Here is a 22,847-nt window from a genome sequence, read left to right on the forward strand (position 1 = left end):
AATAGCAGCAGAAGATGGTTTGGTAAAATCCATTCCTTTTCATTTCTATAAATTAAACGCAAAAAGCGTCCCGTTGGTATATGAGAAGTATCCATGCCTGTTCCACGTCTCCTTTTCAATTTTTATACCCTCAAACGCCGTGTTGAGATGGCGGCAACCCCGTCTCATAAATGCTAATGCTCTGTTGAAATCATAAATCCGGTTTTTCCCCTTGTCCCTGTGGTATCGAACGCCGAGTTGAAGTGGCGCTTTTGGAGGTATCATGATCATTTTCCCATAATTTGTAACGTAAATCCGTGAAGTGAACCCTTGACCGCCTCTGTGAATGCTAATGCTGTTGAAGAAAAACCCGGAAAAATTAAAAGCACGTCACGCACCCCATCATATGAGATGCATGTTTGTCGAGTTGAGAAGACTCTTTAAGCCTTGTTGGCATACTTCTCACGGAAGTACTTGGCGGCCTCAACCATGTGGGAGAGGGCACCCTTGACCTCATCCCACTTGCGGGTCTTAAGACCGCAGTCGGGGTTGATCCAGAGCTGCTCAGGCTTGAGGTAAGCAAGCATCTCCTCGATGCGCTGCTTGAACTCCTCAAGGGTGGGGACACGAGGAGAGTGGATGTCGTAGACACCAGGGCCGATGTGGCGCGGGTATTCCTCGTCAATGAAGACCTTGAGGAGCTTGGCATCGGACTTGGAGTTCTCGATGGAGAGGACATCGGCATCAAGGGCAGCGATGGCGTGGAAGAAGTCCTGGAACTCAGAGTAGCAGAAGTGAGAGTGAATCTGAGTGGAGTTCTCGACGCCAGCGGTGGCGAGCTTGAAGGAGTCGACAGCCCACTTGAGGTAGGCTTCACGCTCCTGACCCTTACGGAGAGGGAGACCCTCACGGAGGGCAGGCTCATCGACCTGGATGACGTAGATGCCGTTCTTCTCAAGGTCGACAACCTCGTCGCGGAGAGCCAGAGCGAGCTGCTGGCACTGGACGGACTGGTGAACGTCGACACGGGGGAAAGACCACCGGAGGCAGGTAACGGGGCCAGTAAGCATGCCCTTCATGGGCTTCTTGGAGATGGAGGCAGCGTACTTGGACTCCTTGACGGTCATGGGAGCGGGGCGAGAGATATCACCGACGATGATGGGGGGACGGACGCAGCGGGAGCCATAAGACTGTACCCAGGCGTGGGTGGTGAAGACGTAGCCGTTGAGGCGCTCACCGAAGTACTGAACCATGTCGTTACGCTCGGGCTCACCGTGAACGTAGACATCGAGGTCGAGCTCATCCTGGATCTTGACGGCGAGCTCAATCTCCTTCTCAATGAAGCGCTCGTACTCCTCGGCGGAGATCTCACCCTTGGTGAACTTGTTACGCTGGACACGGATCTCGGAGGTCTGGGGGAAAGAGCCGATGGTGGTGGTGGGGAAGAGAGGGAGAGAAAGGTGCTTCTTCTGCTCGGCGTAGCGAGTGTTGAAGGGGGCCTTGCGGTTGTGCTGCTCAGGGGTAACCTGGGCCTGGCGCTCCTTGACAGCGGGGTCGTTGGTGCGCTTGGAGTCAGTGCGGGCCTTGATGGCAGCAGCGTTGGCCTCAAGCTCAGCCTTGACGGCCTCGGGCTCGGTCACAGCCTTGGCGAGGGTAGCAACCTCCTTGACCTTCTCGACGGCGAAAGAGAACCACTCGTAGACATCAGAGGGGAGCTTCTTCTCGCTGGCGAGGGTGTGGGGAGTGTGGATGAGGGAGCTGGAGGTGGCGACGATGACGCGCTCAGGGCCAAGGGCCTTGACGGCAGTCTGGAGGATCTCGAGCGACTTGGCGAAGTCGTTCTTCCAGATGTTGCGGCCATCGACAACACCGGCAGAGAGGATCTGGTTGGGGCCGAGCTGCTTGAGGACAGGCTCAAGCTGCTCGGGGTTGCGGACAAGGTCGACGTGGAGACCAGCAGCGCCGGAGAAAGCGGGGAGAACGTCGAAGTTGTGGACGATGTCACCGAAGTAAGTGGCAACGATGACCTTGGGGACGGCATCACCAGCGGCGGCAATGGCCTCATAGGCGGGCTTGAAGGCAGCCTTGACCTCGGGGCGGAGATCGAAGACGAGGACGGGCTCGTCAATCTGGACAGACTCGGCACCAGCGGCCTTGAGCTGCTTCAGGAGCTCGACGTAGACAGGGACAAGCTTGTCGAGGAGGGTGATGGGGTCGACGGAGGAGCCACGGTCAGCCTTGCCAAGAGCAAGGAAGGAGACGGGGCCGACAAGGACGGGGCGGGTCTGGAAACCAGCCTCCTTGGCCTCGAGGAACTCGCGGACGGGCTTGGGGTCCTTGGCGAGGGAGAAGGTCTGGTTGTCCTGGAGAGTGGGCTTGACGTAGTGGTAGTTGGAGTCAAACCACTTGACCATCTCGAGGGCGGGGACATCGACACCACCCTTCTGGTGGCCACGGCCCATGGCGAAGTACTCATCGAGAGGGGAGAGCTTCTGGGAAGTGTAACGCTCGGGAACAGCCTAGTAGAAAGTGGAGCCAGTTAGTTGACGCAATCCCAGGAAGTGGAGATGGGGGTGGAGCTGCTTATAGTTGGAGGCCAACGTACATTGAAGAGCTGGATGTGGTCGAGGACATGGTCATAGTGAGCGAAGTCGTTGGAGGGGATGATGTCGACACCGGCATCCTTCTGGATCTTCCAGTGGGCGAGACGGAGCCTCTTACCCTCGGCGAGGAGAGCCTCCTGGGAGATCTTGTCAGCCCAGTAAGCCTCGTTAGCCTTCTTGAGGTCACGAAGGACACCCATGCGGCTGGAGCATGATGTTAGCGATGTCGGTCCAGAGCCAATTGGTGTGATGGATAGCAGCCGGAGCAACTTACGGGAAACCCAGAACCGATGACTGGACCATTGTGATGTGTGATTGTGTGAACAAACGGAGATTAGGGGGGTATAGAAAGGACCTCGCGACTGCTCTTGGGACAAAGAGCAAAAATGGGCGAGGGGAAAAGGAGGACAGGATGGATGGAGGAATGGTGGAAGGAGTTTCTGAGAAAGAGAGAGGGGGAGGTCCGAGTTTATTTATGTGAGGGGACCGAGCGAGGAAGTGGAGGGGGAGATCTGAGAGGGAAGCAGCCAGAGAGACGAGAGGAGGAAGCGCGAGTCAAAGTGGGCTGGTTGGATTGGATGGGTGGAAGACCGGGAGGGGGGGGGGGGTTCGAGTGCGGTGACCTAGTCTGATTTTCGGACCTTGGCCCGCCTTGGGAGGAATTGGGGAGCCTGGGCGTGGACAGCTGGAGGCCGTGATCGGTGTGGGGCTCACTCTTCCACCTCACTCATGGCGCCCACCCTAGCTCAAGCTCTCCTCGCCTCTCTTTGGCCGGATTTTCTCACGAACAATGACTGCCATGGACGGAACAGCTCAACAAAATGCACGCGGGCTGACAGCTGGCAGATCTCAATGGAGGATGGGCATTTTGGTATTGTCTAGATTTTTTGATGTGTTCTTTTGTCGGCGGGGTAGCGCGACATGGGATGGCATTGACTGGTTTGAATTTGATGCTTGCTGTGCCTCTAGCATCTGCAGTTCTGCAGCTCTGCACTTCTCTGCACATGCGAGCGAGCCCCAGGAGGCGAACAACGACTCGGCGCTGGTCAATCTCGCCCCCCATTGACCCATTGAAACTCCAACAATCTCCATGCCTCCATACGAAACTCCGTACATACACTACTTCTCGCGCGGCGCTCAAAAAAACTGAAGTTTCAAATTGGCAATGAGGGGTGTCTATCTGTTGATGGTTGTTGCGGGCGATTGTGGGCTACATACCTTACTCGAGCTACAATGAACATCGCGGGGCTCACCAGGGGGCCTGGGTCGTACTGGGCAAGGGGTTACCGTCTCAGTCGCCAATGGCGCGCCAAACTCAAATCTTTGCACTCGCAGCATCAGGGACCAGGAGGCGGGGGTACTGGCGTGGGGCGCATGTTGCCGCAACCCACAAATCTTTCGACGCTTTTGTGAAGCTTCTGATTGTTTGCCAGTCGGTCAAAAAGGGACAGACTCACTGGACGCCATCATGCCAGCTGTAGTGCTCCGGTTTTTGCCCGCATCAGCACCACTCAGGGACCACAGGCCCAATGAAAACTGTGATCGGCGACTCTGGACTTTTACACCATGTACACGACGTCCTGGTACGGTCATATCAATCAAGATGACACGCAAACGCTATCCATCGAAGCGATGATGTGATTGGCCTTGTCTCCACCGGGCTGGCTGGAGCTGGGAATAAAAGGAGTCATCCTCTGCAGCTTCAGGTCGGAATCCATGGCGATGAGGTGTGGTGAGGAGCCCGACTCCGTGCAGAAAGCCAGGACGACCATGCTATTTTTGCCCGTTGAACGGAGCGGCGGCGGGAGGGAACGCGCGGGGACCTCAATGCTTGTCTGGAAAATTTTGTGACCGAGCAGCCGATAGTCTGGGGAGCTCCATTCGGCCGCACAGGCCAGCCCGCCGACGTTGCTCTCGGCCGATGGATTCGGGTCTTGGCAGCTAGGGGTGATTCGGCCTGGAGGCGTCGACGTTGAAGAAGTCAAGCTGGCCCAAGCTTCTTTCAGTAGTTGAAGCTTCATTCTTTCATATGGCCTGTGCTCAGGGGAAGCGAAAGAGACTGTCACGTGGCAGCGACGCGGCCCGAGCACGGATCATACATATGTAGCTAGAGTGGCCCAAGCACCTTACTAGCGAGCCCAGTCCGCCCGTTCCTGAAGTCTACACTACATACAACTTGGAAGCTTCGCTGTTGCTTCTTTGCCTGCCGTGAGCATGGAAAAGGTGGAGCAAAAGAGAAGCAATGGAGAGCATCCATTGGACCATATGGTATTCCAGCTCCATTTGCTCATTTTCCATGTTATTAGTGTAGTTCCCGCTTCCAACTGCAGTGGCTCCAACCAAGGAACGGGGCGTGGTGGTCCAGTCCTTGGTGTTTAGGTTGGTTGGGGAGTGACATCGATTCACCGCACTGATTGCCTGCCCGCCCGACGCTGGACACTTGACACTGACCACCCTGACCCTGACACAGCACGCAACAACAACAACACCCGACCGCCGCAAGTGCTGTCGTCGTCGTCGTCGTCATCACACGAGCGCTTCCACGGCGCATCGCATTCCATACTTACCATTTGCATCTTGTCTATCTACACCATAATCACTACTCTAATTCAACTACTCGTCACCCCCATTCCGTGACTGCCGACCAAGAGGAGCTTGCTGCCTCTCTTTCGCCAGTTGCCTCTCCGCTCCTTGAACCCCCTTTTCCCCTCGTCGTGTATCAGGTGTTGCTGCGTCCGTTTTCCGCAGCCCCAAGCCCCTCTCTTCCTCGTCCGATACTCCTAGACCCGACACCAGGGCCATCGAATTGCATTTAGTAATATACACGAGGAGGAGCCGCCCATCATGTACTCGAACTCGAATGCCTTCCTCGGGGGCGCCAACAGCCTTCGTCCCGGCCAGCAGCCGCAGCAGCAACAGCAACAATACGGCGCCCCGAGTCCGTTTGGCCAACAGGGCCCGATGCAGCCTCAGCCGACCGGGTTTGCGCCGCAGCCGACCGGGTTCGCTCCCCAACCTACCGGCTTTGGTCCACAACCGACCGGCTATGGTCAGCAACAACAACAGCCGCTCCAGCAGCAGTTCACGGGATACCCGGGGTTGCAGGCCCCCCAGCAACAGCCTCAGCTTCAGCAACAGTTCACCGGTTTCCAGCCTCAGGCTACTGGCTTCCAGCCCCAAGCGCCCCAACAGCAACCATTCCAAACCGGCATGCCTCCTGTCCCAGCGATTCCCCAGCAGTTCCAGCAACAGCAGTCGTTCCAGCAGCAGCAGCAACCATCGATTCAGCAACCCCAGCTGACTGGGTTCCCATCCGTACAGATTCAAGCGCCGGCTCAACAGCCTGCCCCGACCGCCCAGGGTGGCATCGCCCCTCCTCCGCCCGTGAAACCCCAGGCCACGGGTTTTTCTGAGATGGCCGCCTCTTTCCAGACGGCTGGGGGCAAGGGACGGAGGGCCGAGCAGAAGACCAACACCGTCAAGATCCCCAACATCCGCCTGTCTTTCATCACGGCGCATGACCAGGCCAGGTTCGAGACGCTTTTCAAGTCGGCTGTGGGAGATGGACAGACTACCATGTCGGGTGAAAAGGCGAGGGATCTTCTTCTGCGGTCGAAGCTGGATGGAGACTCGCTATCACAAATCTGGACATTGGCGGATACCACAAGGTCTGGGCAGCTACACTTCCCCGAGTTTGCCCTGGCCATGTACCTTTGCAACCTCAAGATCACTGGCAAGGCACTTCCTAGCGTCCTACCTGATCATATCAAGAATGAGGTTTCGAGCATGGTGGACATCATCAACTTCAGTATCACCGACGATGCGGGCTCTAGCTCTGCCCCGGCATCTAACGCCCCCAGCTTTGCTACGCAGCAGAATGCGGCGGCCGTTCCGACCATTCAACAGCCCCAGCCCCAGCCCCAGCCGTCAAACTCGGCAATTCTCCAGGCGCAGATGACTGGGTTTCCTGCTCAGCAAACCGGTTTCATGGGTCAGAACCAGGGCCTTCAACCCCAGCAGACTGGCTTCCCGGGAATGAACCCCCAGCCAACTGGCTACGCCGGTCCTATGCCTCCCATGCCTCCCATGCCGACCGGATTTGGCTCAAGTCTGTCGCCTAACGCTGGCCCTGGCGGCATGGTTGCTCCTCTCAACTCTCAGCCCACTGGAATGCCTGGACAATGGGGACTGGTCAATACGCCTGCCACCGGATTGCCTCTCATCGATGCGCTCCAGGCTCGCATGATGCCTCAACTGGGACGTGAACAGCGGAATTATACTACGGCCGGACTTCAAGGTAATGCCGTTATCCCCTGGGCCATCACCAAGGACGAGAAGACGAGGTACGATGCTCTGTTCCGGGCTTGGGATGGTCTGAACAAAGGTTTCATCGCTGGCGATGCTGCTATTGAGATCTTTGGCCAAAGTGGCTTGGACAAGCCTGATCTTGAGCGCATTTGGACCCTCGCCGACAATGGAAACAAGGGCCGCCTGGATTTGGATGAATTTGCGGTGGCCATGCATCTGATTTACCGCAAGCTCAACGGCTACCCTATTCCTAACCAGCTTCCTCCTGAGCTTGTTCCTCCGTCTGCGAGAAACCTCAGTGCGTCTATCGGTATGGTCAAAAACATGCTTCATCAGGAATCCGAGCTCCGCAAAAATACTGGGGCCTCGTTGCTGCCCCAGAAGACCGGCGTCAGCTATCTTAAAGGCCACTCTTTCAAGAACACTGGGGCCAACCGCAAGGATGCTACCGTGTTCAAGAACAACGATGAGGAGGTGGGGTATCGCTCCAGCGCGCGCCGTCGCATGGGCACGTCTCCTCGTCCCGAATCTCCGGCGGCCAGTAACTCCGGTGATGACCTGACTATTGAGCAACTTCGTAAGAAGATCAAGGAGAAGCAGGTACTTCTTGATGCCATGGATTTCAACGATGAGAAGAACATGGAGGAGGACGACATTCTGGACAGACGCGACCGCCGCGAGGCCGATGAACTATACCGCCGTATCCGAAGAATCCAGGAGGACATTGACAATCATCCAGATGCCCAGCTGATGAGCGCCGACTCTGACGCCGAGAGACGCGCACTCAAGCGCCAGCTGCAGCAGCTTACTGACAGAATTCCAGAGCTTGCGTCCCAGGTTCGGAAGACTGAGAAGGCCATTGCCGACGCCAGACTTGAGCTCTTCCGCCTCAAGGATGCCAAGGCTCATCCTAACAGCGCCGCCGCCATTGTCGGTACTGGTCCGGGTGGTATGGTCACCGAGTCCGACAGAATCAAGGCCCGTGCGAAGGCCATGATGCAGCAGCGGACAGCTGCCTTGATGGGCAAGAAGATCGATATCGGTGATGATGATGCCGATGCCCCCAAGCGCTTGGAAGATGAGAACATCAAAATCAAGACTGAAAAAGAGAACAACGAGCGCATGGTCAGAGACGTTGAAGATAGCGTCCGCGAATTCGCCAAGGGTATTGAAGATAGTCTCAAGGAGGGTGCTGCGGATTCCACCTCTGAACACGAGAAGCGTCGCTGGGAGGATGCCCTTGGCGTGGAAGACGAGGTCAGAGACTTCATCTTCGATCTTCAGCGGGAAAGCCGGGCCGCTCGCATTCGGTCTCAGGACCGCCAGGGCGGCCGTAAGGCCACCCAGGAACCTGTCAAGGCTGAGGCCCCCGTTTCTGCCCGCGTAGAAACCCCTTCCCCGTCGATTTCGCGGACATCTACCCCGGCCTCCACTGCTGGCGGCGGTTCTTACTCTTCCTACAAAACACCAGAGGAGCGCGCTGCCTTCATCAAGCAGCAGGCCGAGCAGCGCATGGCTGAGCGCCTTGCTGCTCTCGGACTCAAGGCTCCCGGTAAGCCGGGTGAGACTGCCGCTCAGCGAGCTGAGCGCGAAAGGGCTGAGCGAGCTGAGAAGCGGCGTCAGGCCGAAGAGGAAGATGCTCGTCGTGAGGCCGAAGGACAAGCGAAACTGGCTGAAGAGGAGGGCGGGCCTGCGCCTGTCGCATCTCCCAAGGCCGATTCTCGCCCGCCCCCTCCGCCCCCGAGCAGAAAGGCCGGTAAGGCTGATGATAGACGCGACGAAGAGGCTGCCGCTAAGAAGGCTGAGGAAGAACGCCTGGAACGTGAGCGCGAGGAGCAGGAGCGTGAAACTCGTGAGCTGGAGTAAGTCACTGTCTACATTGACGCGTTTGCATTTACACTGCGACTAATGATGTTTTACAGGGAAAGCGCCAAGGCCCAAGAAGACGAACTTGCCAAGGAACGTGCGGAAGCTGACGCTCGTCTCAAGGCCCTGGAAGAGCAAGTCCGTCTGGGCAAGCTGAAGAAGGAAGAGGAGAAGCGTAAGAAGAAGGCTGCTATGGCTGAGGCTAAGGAAAAGGAGGCCCAGCTGGCTGCTCGCCGTGCCGAAATCGAGGCCGCCCGTAAGCGTGAAGAGGAGCTCCGCAAGCAACTCGAAGCGATCGACGATGAAGACAGCTCTTCTTCCGACGACGAGGGCCCGGAGCAAACCACTCCCCAGGCGTCTACTCCTACTGTTGGTGGTAGCCAAGTCGGCACTCACGAGCAGGAGCCCAACTCTCCCCCTCCTCCTGCCCCGGCGTCTGTGGCCTCGCCTCCCCAGATCGTTACGACTAGCCCCAACGCCGAGAGGGAGAGTCGCAACCCGTACTTCAAAATGATGTCCCAGTCCTCTGAAGCATCTACTTCTTCGGTTGCCGCACCAGTCGCTTCGCCTCCTCCGCAGGCCGATGTCTCGACTAACCCGTTTCACCGCATGACGCAGGCAGCCGCCGCGCCAGCTGCTGCTGTTAGCAGCGCTGTTAGTGGTGCTGTCAGCGGTATTAGCGATGCTATTAGTGGTGTAATGCCTAGCAGACGTCGTCCCAACGATGATGATGATGATGACTGGGGCTCAGAGAAGGGCTCGGACGATGAGGACTCCGATGACGAGGGCAGACCGGGCGGCAATAGCGCCGCTGCGCTTGCCTCCATTCTCTTTGGTACCATGGCGCCTCCTCGTCCCCTATCCGCCACCGGTGACAAGCCTACTGCAAGCACTCCTCCGGTTGTGAGCTCCCCTAGCTCGCCTCCCCCTCCTCCGGCCCCAGTGGAGCCCTCTGCTGGTTCTCCTCCTCCTCCTCCGCCCCCTCCCCCGGGTCCTCCTCCTGCTCCCAGCGGTGGTGCTCCCCCGCCGCCTCCTCCTCCTCCGCCTATGCCTGAGTCCGGAGCCCCTGCTGCTCCTCCCCCGCCCCCTCCTCCGGGTCCCCCTCCCGCTCCTGGTGCCGTTCCTCCCCCGCCACCCCCTCCTCCTGGTGGTGCTCCTGCTCCCTCTCTTCCTGCTGGAAGACCCGCTGGCCTCCTTGGAGAGATCCAAGCCGGCAGGGCTCTCAAGAAGACGCAGACGAAGGACAAGAGCCAAGCTGCTGTTGCCGGCCGGGTGCTCGACTAAGCGATGTCTATAGTGCTCTAGCATTGAGGCGTTGTCTTAGACCAGTGGCGTATGTGGCAATGGGAAGATGGTCATGCGGGAGTTAGGGGTTCATGCGGCTCGGATGCGAGCGGTGGTGGTACAGTTGTACTAGCTTGCTGCTGTGTCAGGTCAGGTCAGGTAGAAAGGATGTAGGAAGAAGGAGAAGGTATGGTATGGAGGTGGTTGGGGACGCGCATGGTGGATGGTTACGCAGAAGGCGTTGTATGAAACAAAAATGTTGGATGGACAGAAAGAGACCGAAGATTTTGTGCAGTGAAGGCGGATGGTTGCAAGGAGAAGAGGAAGATGGAGAGAGGGAGAGAGACTGGAACAAGGGTGGTTGGGAAGACACAAGAATATGGATGGAGAAGACAGACGCACACGCAGGCACACACAGACACGTACACATGGAACACATTCACACACGAACTCGATGGGTACAGGGCACGCATCGAGTCGAGTCTTGGTTTATCTACATCCACTTCTACCTCTACCTTTACCTACTTCAGGACATTGGACTTGTTCAAGTTCTAATCTCTTTGGTTATCGAGACGCCGTATAGTGTCTGTCGATCGAGGACTTATTCCCTTTTTTTTCTTTCGCAGATTAGTTGAATCCAGTGTATTTGATCATGTTTGTTCGGACCCTAGTTTGTATTGCAACGGACCCGACTTGGGCGCAGTGAGCTCTATGACTAAGGTTTTGTGAAATGCTTGCCTCAACAGAGCAGAGCTTCATAACCCCCCCTACATCATTACCATTGCTATTCACGTACGTACGAACGTCAAACGGCGGAACTCGAAATGACCCAACAAGTTCAGTTTCATCTACCACCACCACCACAACCACTGTACCCCTCACTCAACCCATCTCATTTTATATACCTCTGCGTTGCTTCTCGACAATATAATTCCTCATGTTGCAACTCACAATCACATACGACCATACCCACTGGAAAACTCGGGATCCCGTCCGCTCTCCCATAGATAAGCCAGTGAGGGCCTGACTAGTAGTTGGGTCGGTGACGACCAGCGAATCCCAGGTGTTGTATGTTTTTTTTCCTTCCTTTTTTCCCTCCTTTTTTTCGACACCGTTCTAGGTTTTTTCTTTGTCCCTATCTACCGCTCATCTATCTCTTCAAGGTCGTTCAGTTGTTTTCTAATTTGGGCTTGATTGTTGAGGATTGTGTCAGCAGAGATAAGGAGAGAGAGAAGATATGGATGTGGTTGCTATAAAGAGAGGTATTGAAGAAGCAAGTGGATTGATTGCGTGGGGATGGATCAGATGAACTGTACCTACCGTTTCCAGAGTTTTGGAAGCTGATGAAGTTCGGTAGTATCTCTGGAAAGTGTAAATAATCAGTTCCAGTTTGACTTTGTAAGGTGAGCAAGCGCTCACTCACTGACTGCATATGATGGATGGCTTGCGGACTTATTCTCCGTTTTGCATATTGTATTGATACGACATATCGATATGATGATGTCGGTCGCCGCGCAATTCGCCGGGGCTATGCTGGTTCCGTTTACTTACTTATTTCTAATGCCTATCTACCTACCTATCTACCTAGTCTCTGCTCGTCTGCTATTTTAGTTCAGATTTGCAATGACTGACAGCCTTAATTGCGGAACAATGTTCGGTATATCCTGTCAAACAGCAATTTTGCGCGGAAGTTTGGGTTAGGTTATCGACGCATGTAGGTTGGTTGATATCTTCTCAGTACACATCCCTCTTCGACCAGCTACCTACTGTCTACATTCTACACGTACCGCGATAGTGAGTTACTATGTATTCAAGTCGATATTCAGGAGGGAGATCGTTGTTGCATCTCGCTGGGGCTTCTGGTGTTACTGTAGGTACCTCCAGTAACGGCGAAACCAAGATTGCAAATCAACTGAACTGCACTGGAAGTGGTTGCATAAAGATGAAGGCTGGTGGAGGAGGGTACGGACCGAGTACGAATCCTCGAGTCGTCGAACGAATAGGCTTCGAAGGAAGCGAGAAGAGGACTGACTGGACGAGAGAGCGAGAGGGTGGGTAGACAAAGGTAGAGATAGGTAGAGATAGATAGACAGAAGGATAGGTAAAAGATGTCGACGGAGAAGATGCCCATAGGTTGCAGTATCCTTTCTCTTGGGTTTTTTTTTTATGATATGATAGGTTTGTACACGTTGGTTGACTGGATGTGAGTTGCTGAAAAAGTGCTGAAAGTCGCTACTAACATGTGATTGGGTATCGAGTGTAAGTGGACAGAAAGTCCACAGAGGCAACTTGACTTTTGGGATGTGTTCGCGCAGATGCGCAGATGCGTCGGTCCAGAAAAGAGGGTTGCATATGCTGTGCTGTTGTTGTGCATGTATGTGTGTGTGTGTGTGGATGGGTGGGGAGGACGTTCAGAGCTTCATTGTTTCAGATGGACTTGGACTCAATTCTTGAGGGGGTGCTCTCAAACCGAGTTCCGACCATTTGTCGGCCTTTCTTCTAGAACTGGATCTCATATAGTTCTTGGGTAGATAAAGTAGTCCAGAATTTGGTTTCACTGCGGGAAATGGTGCGATGCTTGTATCTTTTTCCTGGGGTCGAACGGCGAGCTACACTACCTAGGTTGTAGCTATCGACTATCTATGTATGCAAGATTTGAACATCGCGAACCCCTCGTGGTCGATCGTCATGGTGGTGGAGGTGTTGATCCTGTCCCCTCTTTCGTCGGGTTCACTTTAGGCGACGGTATTGTATCTTCTGCGAGCCCTGGAATTTCGTACATATAGTGGTTGCATATGTACCCGTCATTCCCCCATGTTGCATACCTTAGCTGCTCGGATTGCATTAGGTGGTGGAGGCGGTGGATATCGTTCTTGCATGCCTAGGGCGGGTAGGTGGGTGGATTTGGGCATCATGAATGATCTCGACTCCCCATCTCTTGAGTGATGTCTGCTGCTGTTGAACTTGGCTCGCGAGTAGACAGTCCATGACATGGCTATATGAGGAGCCCATACACGTCTGTATCAACCGGTATACAGTAATTGCACGGGCGCAGAGTCAACGGGGTTGCAGCCCAAAAGGAGCGAGCCGCTACACAGTATGCGTATCGACATATGAGCATGCATTGCGGCATCACTTGTCTGTCACGTAGACGGTAGAGGCTTGTGCGGATGCAAAACCGCGCTCCAGTGCTCGAGCAGAGATGCGGTCCAAAGTGAGGAAGTGTAAGGAGAGACAAAGGGATGAAAGTGCAAGACACATTGTCTTGTCCGTTCCCCCGATCGGACCGAGTGACGAGCCGGAAGATGGCGACGACAGCGGATCAAGCGTATACCTTCGTATAGCCCACGGTCAATCGTCTTATACCGTCTCCTGTGTGCTGCAAAGGGAGTGACGGTCAAGACCGATGATGTCACCTAATTTCCTCAACAGAAGGTCGTTCCCCATTACTCGGGCCTCCAGGCCCTTGGATTCTCATTCCACTTGGCAGGGACCGGTATGCCAAGTCCGATGTTGAGAGCATTGGAACGGCCGGGTCCCCTGATCATCATGGCATTCCAGTTGCGACCAGCCGTGAGAACTGAAATCTCGATTTCGTTTGTCGAGTGGGAGAAAGTGGTGGTGTTGAAAGTCGAAAGGTCAAGCACTTAGGTACATGGCGTACTTGAAGTAGGCCCCCCTTCGAGGCCCCCGCAGTTGGGCGTCGTTCATGCGCTTCTGATTGGCCAATGTGGGATTGGAGCACGAAATGGACGCGCAAGTTCGCGCCAAGGCCAGTCAATTGAAGCTCTCGAATCACGGTGCCGGTGCACATTCCAGTTGGGCAGTTATTCAAGAGCTGGACAAGTCCAAGAGGGGGAGTAGTAGCGCCGGCATCTTCCGGGCCTGGTGTCTTTGAACAGACCCGAAGAAGCTGAATACCTATGATCCATGATCTCCAAGTATCGATAGAACGTGCTACTCGCGAGATGAGCAAGTAGGTATCGAGAATTCAAGGCCAAAGATTGGACATTTGACGCTGCGGCACGTTTGTGTAGCCGTCGACGGTTGTTCGGTTCCGTGCCGGTCGACATACCCGGCGTCGGTCGACTCTCCGTGAGATAGGATCTGGCATTGAATTGAAGATGGAAGTAAAAGATAAGTTGGGACCTACATTCCTCAACAAGAATGGGCTTTGCAGGTATGAGCGGAAGTACCCGACTAGCGGATGTGCTCAAGCCTGCCTGACAGGAGGTTGCAGTACATACATACATGCCTGTCAACTCGAGCAAAATGCCTGCGCGTGCTGCACAAAAGAAGGAAAAAAGACACCTCAACGGCTACTCATCGTTACATACTTATAACGTCCCCGCTATCAATCATATATCAATCATCCTTGTCTGGCCCAATCCGTGCAAGACATGTCTCTGACGACATTCAGATGATCAAGAGGGAAAGATGGGTCACTGTCGTCCCCCTCGGTACTACCTCTACTCGGCCTGGACCTGGACGATGGATGATGGGCTCTGCCACACCCTTGCATCTTGGGACGGAGAACGGAGAGAGAGAGGATAAAGAGGTTGCGTCTTGTCAAACACGGGCAAGAATGACGGGACTGGTTCAAGCCGTCTTCTTTTACCATCCATCCATGAATTAAGGCCCATGGAGGCCCACCACTTTAACCCCCTGTCCATAGTCTCCCGAGCCCAGTCCAATCATGTGTCATCGTGTTGCCCTCCCTGCCTGGACTGGCCTCCACTTGGTTGCGTTCTTGGAACAGCGGGTGTGAGCTGGCAGTCAGTGGCATCACTAATAGGTACTCGTCTCTCTCTCGCCTGCCCGTCGCAACCTTGGAACCGTCGAGACCCGTCTCTCTTTTTTTTTCCACCTGTGTTCATCTTTTCGTTCCCCAATGTGGACATCTTTGCTTGTCTAGTGTACACTCCCCTCATCTACAAACCACTTGCATCACGGTCACCTTGACCATGATACAGTCTATATGATACAAACGAGCACGTTTATCAATTATCTTTGTACCTTTTGGCTTCACTGTTCGCCTAGCATCTTCACGGCCACCAATTTGAAAGAAAAGGAAATCCCATTGCTTCGCTTCAGTTGGAGACGATCGCCTTGTGCCTGTTCTTCCCGCAACGACGATCTATACGATAACCGTTTTACCTGAATCTTTTACCACTGTCACTGTCCCTTGCCAGCCAGGCTCAGACACCCAGAACGACATCTTGGAAGCCGAAAACGTGCCAGTCGCTGCCAGTGCGAGTGCCAGTGTCCCAGCCAGTCCTGTCACTGTCCACTGCGCCCCGGCCACGGACACTGCTCTTTCACAGCCCAGCCAGCCAGTGCCCATCGATCTGGCCAGTCATCTTGTACCTCGTCCTCCCTCCCAGTCCAGTCCTTCTCCCACCTGCCCGCTTGGACTGGCCCATTCTCACCATTACGCCGGCACTTATACTACCCGCCAACCCAAAGACGGCTCCAGCCCAGTGCCTCTTGTTCCACTTTCCACCTTCCTACATCTAACTCCACGGACTAGCTTCCTTCTACCTCTATACTTCCACTTCAGGATCATCAAGGGACCGACGACGGAGCCTCTCTTGGCTTTTGACCTACCGACGACATCGAAATACGTGTTACCTCACAAACCGACACTCGTTCGCAATCAACTTGACGGCGACAACCTTATTCGCCAGCCAACATTCAGTCGCAACATAGTGGCTCCAAGGAAAAGCACAATTCAACTATCACCCCGGTCCAGTTTCAAAGTTCTCAGGCCCACTGCTACGGAAAATCAGCCTGCGCATGACAGCAATATCACCATCGCCGAACCTCCAGTGTCCGCTGTGCCGAGGAACAGTTAGCACCGACTCGTTGTTTGCTATCTGCCTGTTCCTGAACCGGCCTCCATCCCTGGACTCGTTCTCCCGTTCCGGAACACCTCACACCCACAGCCGCCATGATGGCAAAGCAAGCTCGCTATGGGGCGGTCCAGCCGCTTCAGATCTACCAGGACGATTTGTATGACCAGACAACACCCGTCATCAGTCAGGCCCCGATGCCTCTCGCAGCAAAACCACCTCGTCGCCCTCTCCAGCCTGCCAACAGCAACAGTGTCATGCTCAAACCACCAAGTACCATGGCGCCTCTGCAGAAATCGCCCTTGAAGCCGGCAAACGCACGGATATCAGATTCTTCCTCTGCCCCTACCAAACCCCCTCAGGGTCAGAAGAAGCTCAACCACGTTCAGATGCCCCCGCCTGGCGCTTTGGCTCCGTCGACTGATTCTTTGCACAAACAACAACCCATGTCTAGGTTCAAAACAGTTGCTTCAAAGCCCCCAGCGCAGGATCTCACCAACCTTCAGTTTGTAGACCAGAGCCCGCAAATGACCATGTTCCCGGCGCCGACCCAGTTCAACCTACCCCTCGAGAATTTCTATCAGAAACCTTCCGGCAAACGAGTGTTGACTGATTCACCCACGTCCGATAAGGAATCAAGGCCGGCGAAGAAACAGAATACAGGCGAGCCTATACCGGTGCCAGAGCCCGGCTCGTTCCCTCCGATAATAGACGATGGAACGAAACCTCATCACAGTTATGCAACGCTTATCGGGATGGCCATTCTGCGCTCACCACAACGGCGTCTCACGCTTTCTCAGATATACAAGTGGATCGCCGAGACTTTCTCCTTTTACCAGCTTTCGGATTCCGGGTGGCAGAACAGCATCCGACACAACCTTAGTCTGAATAAGCATTTCATCAAGCAGGAGCGACCAAAGGACGATCCGGGCAAGGGAAACTATTGGGCCATCGAACCGGGGGCTGAGCAGTTTTTTATGAAGGAGAAGCCATCAAGGAAAGCGCCACCTTCGGCCGAGAACCTCCCAGTCATGTCGACACGCCTTGAGCCATCTCAGCCACTCGTTCAGCCACAAGAACCCAACTCTCCGTCATCCCGGGCCAACAAACCTCAACCACAGCTATCACAGGCACCATCACCACGACCTCAGCCACCTCAGGTGCCCCTGCCAGATGAACCCGTTCTACCACCGCAGCCCCCTACAACACAAGCTCAACTGGCCCCTCGCCCGCCGTCATCACAGGCCACATTGATGCCTCTCCTTCCAGAGCTATCATCAGACGCCACGATTCCCGCATCCGAGATTGGATCGGTGGAGGATGTCACATATCAAGGGTTTGAGCATGGAGTGTCTAATGACTCCAACTTGTACTCGCCTCTTCCTGCAATTGTGCAATCCTCGCCGCCAGTTCCCAAGCACTTAGAGGCCCGGCACAGCACAACGCCTCCCCAACCGCGAACCAAAGGACGCCGCAAGAAGTGGACCACCTCGATGGACGATAGTGGGTATATTTCATCGCTTGATTCTTCAATCTTGCGCCCTAGTCAGCATTCCAACCTGCTTAACTCTGCAGATCATCCGCGTCTCAGTACGGGTCGGGCTGAGGAGGAGATCGCTCGCCTTCGAACATCATCATACGATAGCCCATCAAAGGGCCGCTCATACAGCTACGCTCCCCCTTCTTCTTCCCCGCTACGTCAAGCTTCGGCTACCAAGTCCGGCCAAATGCTTCCGCCCCTAACACCGGCAATGAAACTCAAGGCACCACCTATGCCTCCACCATCGGTATCCCCTACTACCAACCTCCGGTTACACCGCGAGAGCGTCCAGTCTATGGTTGACGCTACCTATCAACGTGTAGCCGCCTTGCTCCCCGAGGATGACTCCCTTCTACAACTTACACCCAACCCTACTTTGACTCTCGATGATATGCTGTACGGATTCGAGCGCGGAACAGATAATGTCACTTCGGAGATCGACATCTTCCAGGACAGCCCCTTTGGATACTATAACTTTGGAGTCTCGCCCGCTATCAACCAGTATAACGGTTCCCCGGTCAAGCAGTCAGCAAGACGGCAGCGGCCTGAAAGGTCGCAATCGACCGGTGCGCTTACCGACATGACAAGCTTCTCTCGCGGCAATGGTAATGACGTGGCTTCTTTCCTCAAAGTGCCTTCTCAGCCAGTTGACTTGAACACTGGGACACCGAGCAAAGTGTTTGAGGGGCTGCCCTCTTCACCGAGTAAGGTATTTCTGGAGTCTCCGTGCAAAATCAACTCCGCGAGCAACGATAACCTTGAGAACCTGGAACCGTGGATGACAATGAATGATCTTTGCGGCTCCGAGTTCCTAGAAGATAGCGACTTTTCCGGAATCGACATGCTTGCCGGGTTCGAAAAGATTGGCTCGACTCCTGCTAATACTTCGCGGCCCACTAACAACGCCCCTACGATAGCAGGCCTTCCTCCGAGGCAGTCATATAGTCGCTGCTACAGCAATATCTTCTAACCCGCCTATTCTCGTGTGTTCTTTTGCTGGATAATCGCTTTGTATAGCCTCGAATTTGGCTTGGAACGCATTATGACGATTACTACAACACTGTGAACCTGACTGCGTCGCATACCTCTTATGACATACGAGCTTAAGGCATCACGACCATTAAGCTCTATTACATTTACCTCATGATAACGAATAACCTCATGTCGCCGTCCAATATGGTGGTCACGAAGAAAAATTGCATCAACGGCGTTTACTTTCGATTCACAAAAGAGACTCTTGTCCTTGCTATCCTCCCTTTCACCTTGCCTTTTGAACTTTCCATCAACTCATCAAAGCCAGGACCCTGCAAAGAGACAATTGGATGTTCTGCCTTCCCTCAAGGCCGTTGATGTCAAGTTTTTGTTGACGTTGCTGCTTTTTCTGTTTTTCTTTTACTCCGGTGACATACCGGTTTCTTGGCCCAAGGTCATTTGACACAGCGTTTCTTCTGTTTCCTTTTTTGTTAGGTCGGTCTATTTGCTCTTACGGCCAGCTTGGGATGGGTTGGGTTATGGTCTCTCTGACCGGGTCTGAGAATGAGAAGTCGGATATCAGGTTAACATCATGAAGGAGTTTCATGTGTTCTTCGACCGCTGTTTCGGATTTCTCCTGCCGCGGTATGGATGGCAACGATGGGTATGGTTTTGGTATTTCAATGGATCGGGAAATGGATACAGAGATCCTTGCTTGTTTTTCACCGGTTCAGGAAAGGGATAGTTTTGAATCCGGTCGGCTGATGGGTAGGTTCATGTGCATAGCAAGAGCGATACGGCATGGGTTAGCTGATTGTGTTAGGTTTTTGTCTGTTTTATTCTTTTCCTCCTGGGGTGTTCGGTCGGATATCAACGTCGTCATGAGGTATCGGCGACGCAGGACATTGGCACAAATTCTGATTTCCCCATGTTCTTTTGTTTTCATTCTGGGGTTCAATGTACGGTGCCCGTGGTAGCTTAGCATTACCGAAACGAACAAACAGACATGAGTTACTACAGCGCCTTGTCCTCTGTGTGTTCTCTTGTTACAGCCCATACGAGTACTCTGCTTCTCTAAACCTCACAACCACCTGGCTATAAACAAAACAGTCTACTTGCCGCGTCATCCCATGTCGACCTCATGTTGTTGAATTGAATACGCCTCGGGGGGTTAAATAATTTGTTCCTTACAGTAAGCCAGCTGTGTTTTGAAAAGAAGAAGATTAGTGCTGGAGTCGGTATAGATGCAGGTGTAGATACATGTAATGATGGATTGACAGGTGGAAGATGCATGTACTTAGGTAGTTGCAGAGCGGAAGAAGTTTTGTGGTCTCCCGGTGGTTAATCTTAGCGCCCCTCTTCTCACTTTCAAAGGGGGGAACATTTGAGGAAGCTGAGAAGCCGGCGTATTTATTTCTGAAGTTCCGTCAGCAAAGTAATTCCGAATTTCTGCACGCTTCCCCTCCTCTCTCAACTCCCACGCAGCTACGTAAAACACTGAGCCGTACTGTGATCATTGTAGTGTGTATCAAGATGATAGTCCTGTATGTTAGTTGTCCCAATACAAAAAGATCTCTTTAAACAATATAGGTAGCGCGGTTGATTTCTACGATGATTATTAGCAACAACAGAAAAGACCATCATCAAATGCCAAAAAAGGGATCGGTTTTCTGTGATGAATAATAATAATAATAATAATTTCCTTCGTCCAGGCGTTTATGCTATACCCCACCCCACCCACCCCCCCCAAAATACGTAAATCGATGAAATATATCTATGGCTAACCCGGTTCGTTTGGTCCTCTGTTGTAAGTCCCGTTTAACCTTCTCCGTCCCGTCCCCATATCCTGTGATCCCATAACGCCCTTTATCCATGCTTGTTATCGATAGTGATCATAATAAACATCATTCCTCGCTCCTTGGAGGGTTAGACACTCCAAATTCCCCCTCCCAAAACTGCTGCAAGCCTTGAATAATTATAGTGTAGCGGAAACCCGATGTTGAATGGCGTCAGAAATCAGGAGGGAAGATAAGCGTCAAGAATGCCGCCCTGTTCTGTGTGGTCCCGTTCAAGCCTGGAAAAAAACTCGCTCATTCCAACTCAAACTCCCTCATCGCGTTCAACGTCTCTTCTCAACCGCAGGCCTGTCTGTCCCTTCTTCCCCAAGAAGGATTCCCGCCTCTTCATCTAGTTTATCGACGTTTCATCCCTACTCTCTCTGATCGCCTCCTCCTCCGCCTTTATCTTCTGCTTCCCGGATTCGCTTCCTCTTCCTTATTGAGGACATACTGGAACTCTCTGTCCCACCTATCAAGCGTCCTGCCGCACGCCTCATCCAGCCTCACAGCAGCATCGCGCACCGAAAGGCCCACGTTCACAAGTACACTCCCTACAGAGTTGAGGAGCCAGGGGGGACTGTCCTTCTAGTAAATACCCATCCTGGTGGCCCACGAGCCAACCACAGCCGCTGCCGCACCGCCCGCGGCACCTGCTAGCCCGCCTGCTCCTCCCCTCCCTGCCCCTCGTCCGCTTCCGCCAGTTCCGCTATTGCCACCGTTTCCTGAGCTTCCAAAATCGCTTCGTGCTGCTGCTTCCTTGCTGGCGCTCTGAAGGTGTTGCTGGGAGGTGAGGTGGAGGCCGTGGTGTGGGTTGACGTTGATCTGGTAGGTGAAGGGATTGGAATCGTTGGTGGTGATGGGCGGGATGTGGTCCTTGTGGGTGTTTGCGATGGTGATGCATTTGAAAACGGTTGATTGGAGGGTGGATTCCATTGCGTTGCGAACTTTATGTCGCTCTTTTTGACATGAAAAAACACGAGAGTTAGCTGTCGCAGTTTCAATCTGTAAGAATATCGGGACAAAATAACATACCTGACTCCGTCCTCGGCTCAGCGACCGTCACCTTGACCGTCCAGTTCTCCCAACATACCTCGTCGTCGCCCCTCCCCATACCGTACCACGTCTTCCTGCGCTTCTTCTCAAAGAACTGCACTGTTATCTGCCCGCGACCTCCACCGCCTCCGCTATACCCGGGGCCACCGCCGCCATAAGGATGTTGTGACGAGGAAGACTGGTTGCGGTCAACCTCGAGCTGGCGCACGAGCGTGGCGACCCGCTGGTCAATGAGCGTCTCGATCTCGGCGTCGGGAATGTAGGCCAGTTCGAGGCCGCACACGTCGCGCGTCTTGGGTTCGTGGGAGACGAAGTAGCGCAGGAAGAAGATGGTGTGGAGGATGCCGCGGACGACGTCGCGCACGGAGGCGGGATCGGCAAAGGCTTCGAGAGTGAACTCGGGCGCGACTTTCTCCATGGTTGCGGTATCGGTATGTTAAAATGGGAATTATGTGAGTGGTAATGTTGTCTCGCTGCCGCGGGTGCTGGGATGACGGCAGTTTCTATTTCGCGGCCCGGCTGAGGTTTTTGCGGAGAGAAATCCGGCGCTTCCCGTCGTTCAGGTCTTCTTTCCCTTTCCGGTTTCTTCAGGTCATGCGATTACGGCAGGCGACCGTCGGCGACAAGCGATAAGCGGCGGCAGGATGGGATGGTGGAGGGGTAATGGAATTTGGATTAAGGTACAACAAGTACGACAGGAAAATACAAGATGCAATTTGATGGAACAAATCGAGGGGCAAACGCAGAGTCACCACGGCAGCAGTTCTCTGCACTCTGCAAGGTCTGCAGAGATCTCCCTAGTTCCCTGGCGCGGCTTTGGGGGCGGCTGCTGGGCGGTCAAAGAGGTTTAAGGACAAGGGCGGTTTTTGGCGGATGATGGTGTGACGTTGTCCCAACTTCCCCTGTCACTTCCTGGTAGCGGGACCTGCGGGACCCCGGGGGTCGCCGGAGCCCAACGCTGTCTGCAAGAAGAGCCCCACAACCCCGGATTTCCATGGTTGGGGGTTGAAGACTGGGATTGCTCTTTTGAGCAAGAGAAAATGACATCAGCAGATTTGACCCCTTTTCATCAACTAAAGGCAACTAAATATGGCCAGCCCTATCAGCCATTTGGGTGTCCGAGAAGCGTCGAGTCTTTGTTATTAGAGTTGCGCATTTACAGTGTTTAGAAAAAGATGATGGGAATTCGACAATACACTTCGTCGTTACAAATGCCCGATTAATTTGGCGAATCCCTTTTGGTTTTTCTACCCCTGTCGGAGCTCGACCGGAGTTGGACCAAGTCGTAATTTACATCGATGTGTTACAGATGGTAACAAAACGCAACACACAGGCACGGCACTGTGGTCGGCTAACAGGGTTAGGGTCCTCGTAAAGATCGATCAGCCCTATCAGTCGGGTGTGACGACGAGCCGAGGTTATTACGCTACGGGGGGGTATCCGCTTGATGGATTTACAGTACCTACAGGGGCGCGACCTGGACTCCCGTCCCGAATCTCCATAGCGGAAGCTGGGGGCGGGCTCTTCACCGTTGGAGACGCAAACTTCGAAA

General features: G+C 54.0%; 7 protein-coding genes across 7 annotated transcripts; 4 read left to right on the plus strand and 3 right to left on the minus strand.

The window, feature by feature from the left end:
• Nucleotides 1–3,064, minus strand: NEUTE1DRAFT_121966 (5-methyltetrahydropteroyltriglutamate-homocysteine methyltransferase; the record flags this gene model as incomplete). Its single annotated transcript, XM_009852371.1, has 3 exons — nucleotides 1–2,498; nucleotides 2,585–2,786; nucleotides 2,857–3,064. 3 exons carry the CDS (start codon nucleotides 2,883–2,885, stop codon nucleotides 420–422), a joined length of 2,310 nt encoding a protein of 769 aa, XP_009850673.1.
• A 1,116-nt stretch (nucleotides 3,065–4,180) lies between these two features.
• Nucleotides 4,181–5,158, minus strand: NEUTE1DRAFT_109796 (uncharacterized protein; the record flags this gene model as incomplete). The annotated part of the gene is made up of 3 exons (XM_009852372.1): nucleotides 4,181–4,616; nucleotides 4,756–5,087; nucleotides 5,150–5,158. 3 exons carry the CDS (start codon nucleotides 5,156–5,158, stop codon nucleotides 4,181–4,183), a joined length of 777 nt encoding a protein of 258 aa, XP_009850674.1.
• A 268-nt stretch (nucleotides 5,159–5,426) lies between these two features.
• Nucleotides 5,427–10,702, plus strand: NEUTE1DRAFT_62564 (uncharacterized protein; the record flags this gene model as incomplete). The annotated part of the gene is made up of 2 exons (XM_009852373.1): nucleotides 5,427–8,752; nucleotides 8,813–10,702. 2 exons carry the CDS (start codon nucleotides 5,427–5,429, stop codon nucleotides 10,038–10,040), a joined length of 4,554 nt encoding a protein of 1,517 aa, XP_009850675.1.
• Nucleotides 10,703–13,788: 3,086 nt separating this feature from the next.
• Nucleotides 13,789–14,144, plus strand: NEUTE1DRAFT_100477 (uncharacterized protein; the record flags this gene model as incomplete). Its single annotated transcript, XM_009852374.1, has 2 exons — nucleotides 13,789–13,928; nucleotides 14,078–14,144. The coding sequence occupies 2 exons, from the start codon at nucleotides 13,789–13,791 to the stop codon at nucleotides 14,142–14,144; spliced, it is 207 nt and encodes a 68-aa protein (XP_009850676.1).
• Nucleotides 14,145–14,970: 826 nt separating this feature from the next.
• Nucleotides 14,971–15,255, plus strand: NEUTE1DRAFT_116868 (uncharacterized protein; the record flags this gene model as incomplete). The annotated part of the gene is made up of 1 exon (XM_009852375.1): nucleotides 14,971–15,255. The coding sequence occupies one exon, from the start codon at nucleotides 15,019–15,021 to the stop codon at nucleotides 15,199–15,201; it is 183 nt and encodes a 60-aa protein (XP_009850677.1).
• Nucleotides 15,256–15,993: 738 nt separating this feature from the next.
• On the plus strand, nucleotides 15,994–18,402 carry NEUTE1DRAFT_81248 (uncharacterized protein; the record flags this gene model as incomplete). The annotated part of the gene is made up of 2 exons (XM_009852376.1): nucleotides 15,994–16,956; nucleotides 17,053–18,402. The coding sequence occupies 2 exons, from the start codon at nucleotides 15,994–15,996 to the stop codon at nucleotides 18,400–18,402; spliced, it is 2,313 nt and encodes a 770-aa protein (XP_009850678.1).
• A 2,425-nt stretch (nucleotides 18,403–20,827) lies between these two features.
• Nucleotides 20,828–21,713, minus strand: NEUTE1DRAFT_121970 (uncharacterized protein; the record flags this gene model as incomplete). Its single annotated transcript, XM_009852377.1, has 2 exons — nucleotides 20,828–21,186; nucleotides 21,275–21,713. 2 exons carry the CDS (start codon nucleotides 21,711–21,713, stop codon nucleotides 20,828–20,830), a joined length of 798 nt encoding a protein of 265 aa, XP_009850679.1.
• Nucleotides 21,714–22,847: the final 1,134 nt, after the last annotated feature.

The sequence above is a fragment of the Neurospora tetrasperma genome (assembly GCF_000213175.1).
Source record: "Neurospora tetrasperma FGSC 2508 unplaced genomic scaffold NEUTE1scaffold_3, whole genome shotgun sequence".
Lineage (NCBI taxonomy): Eukaryota > Fungi > Ascomycota > Sordariomycetes > Sordariales > Sordariaceae > Neurospora > Neurospora tetrasperma.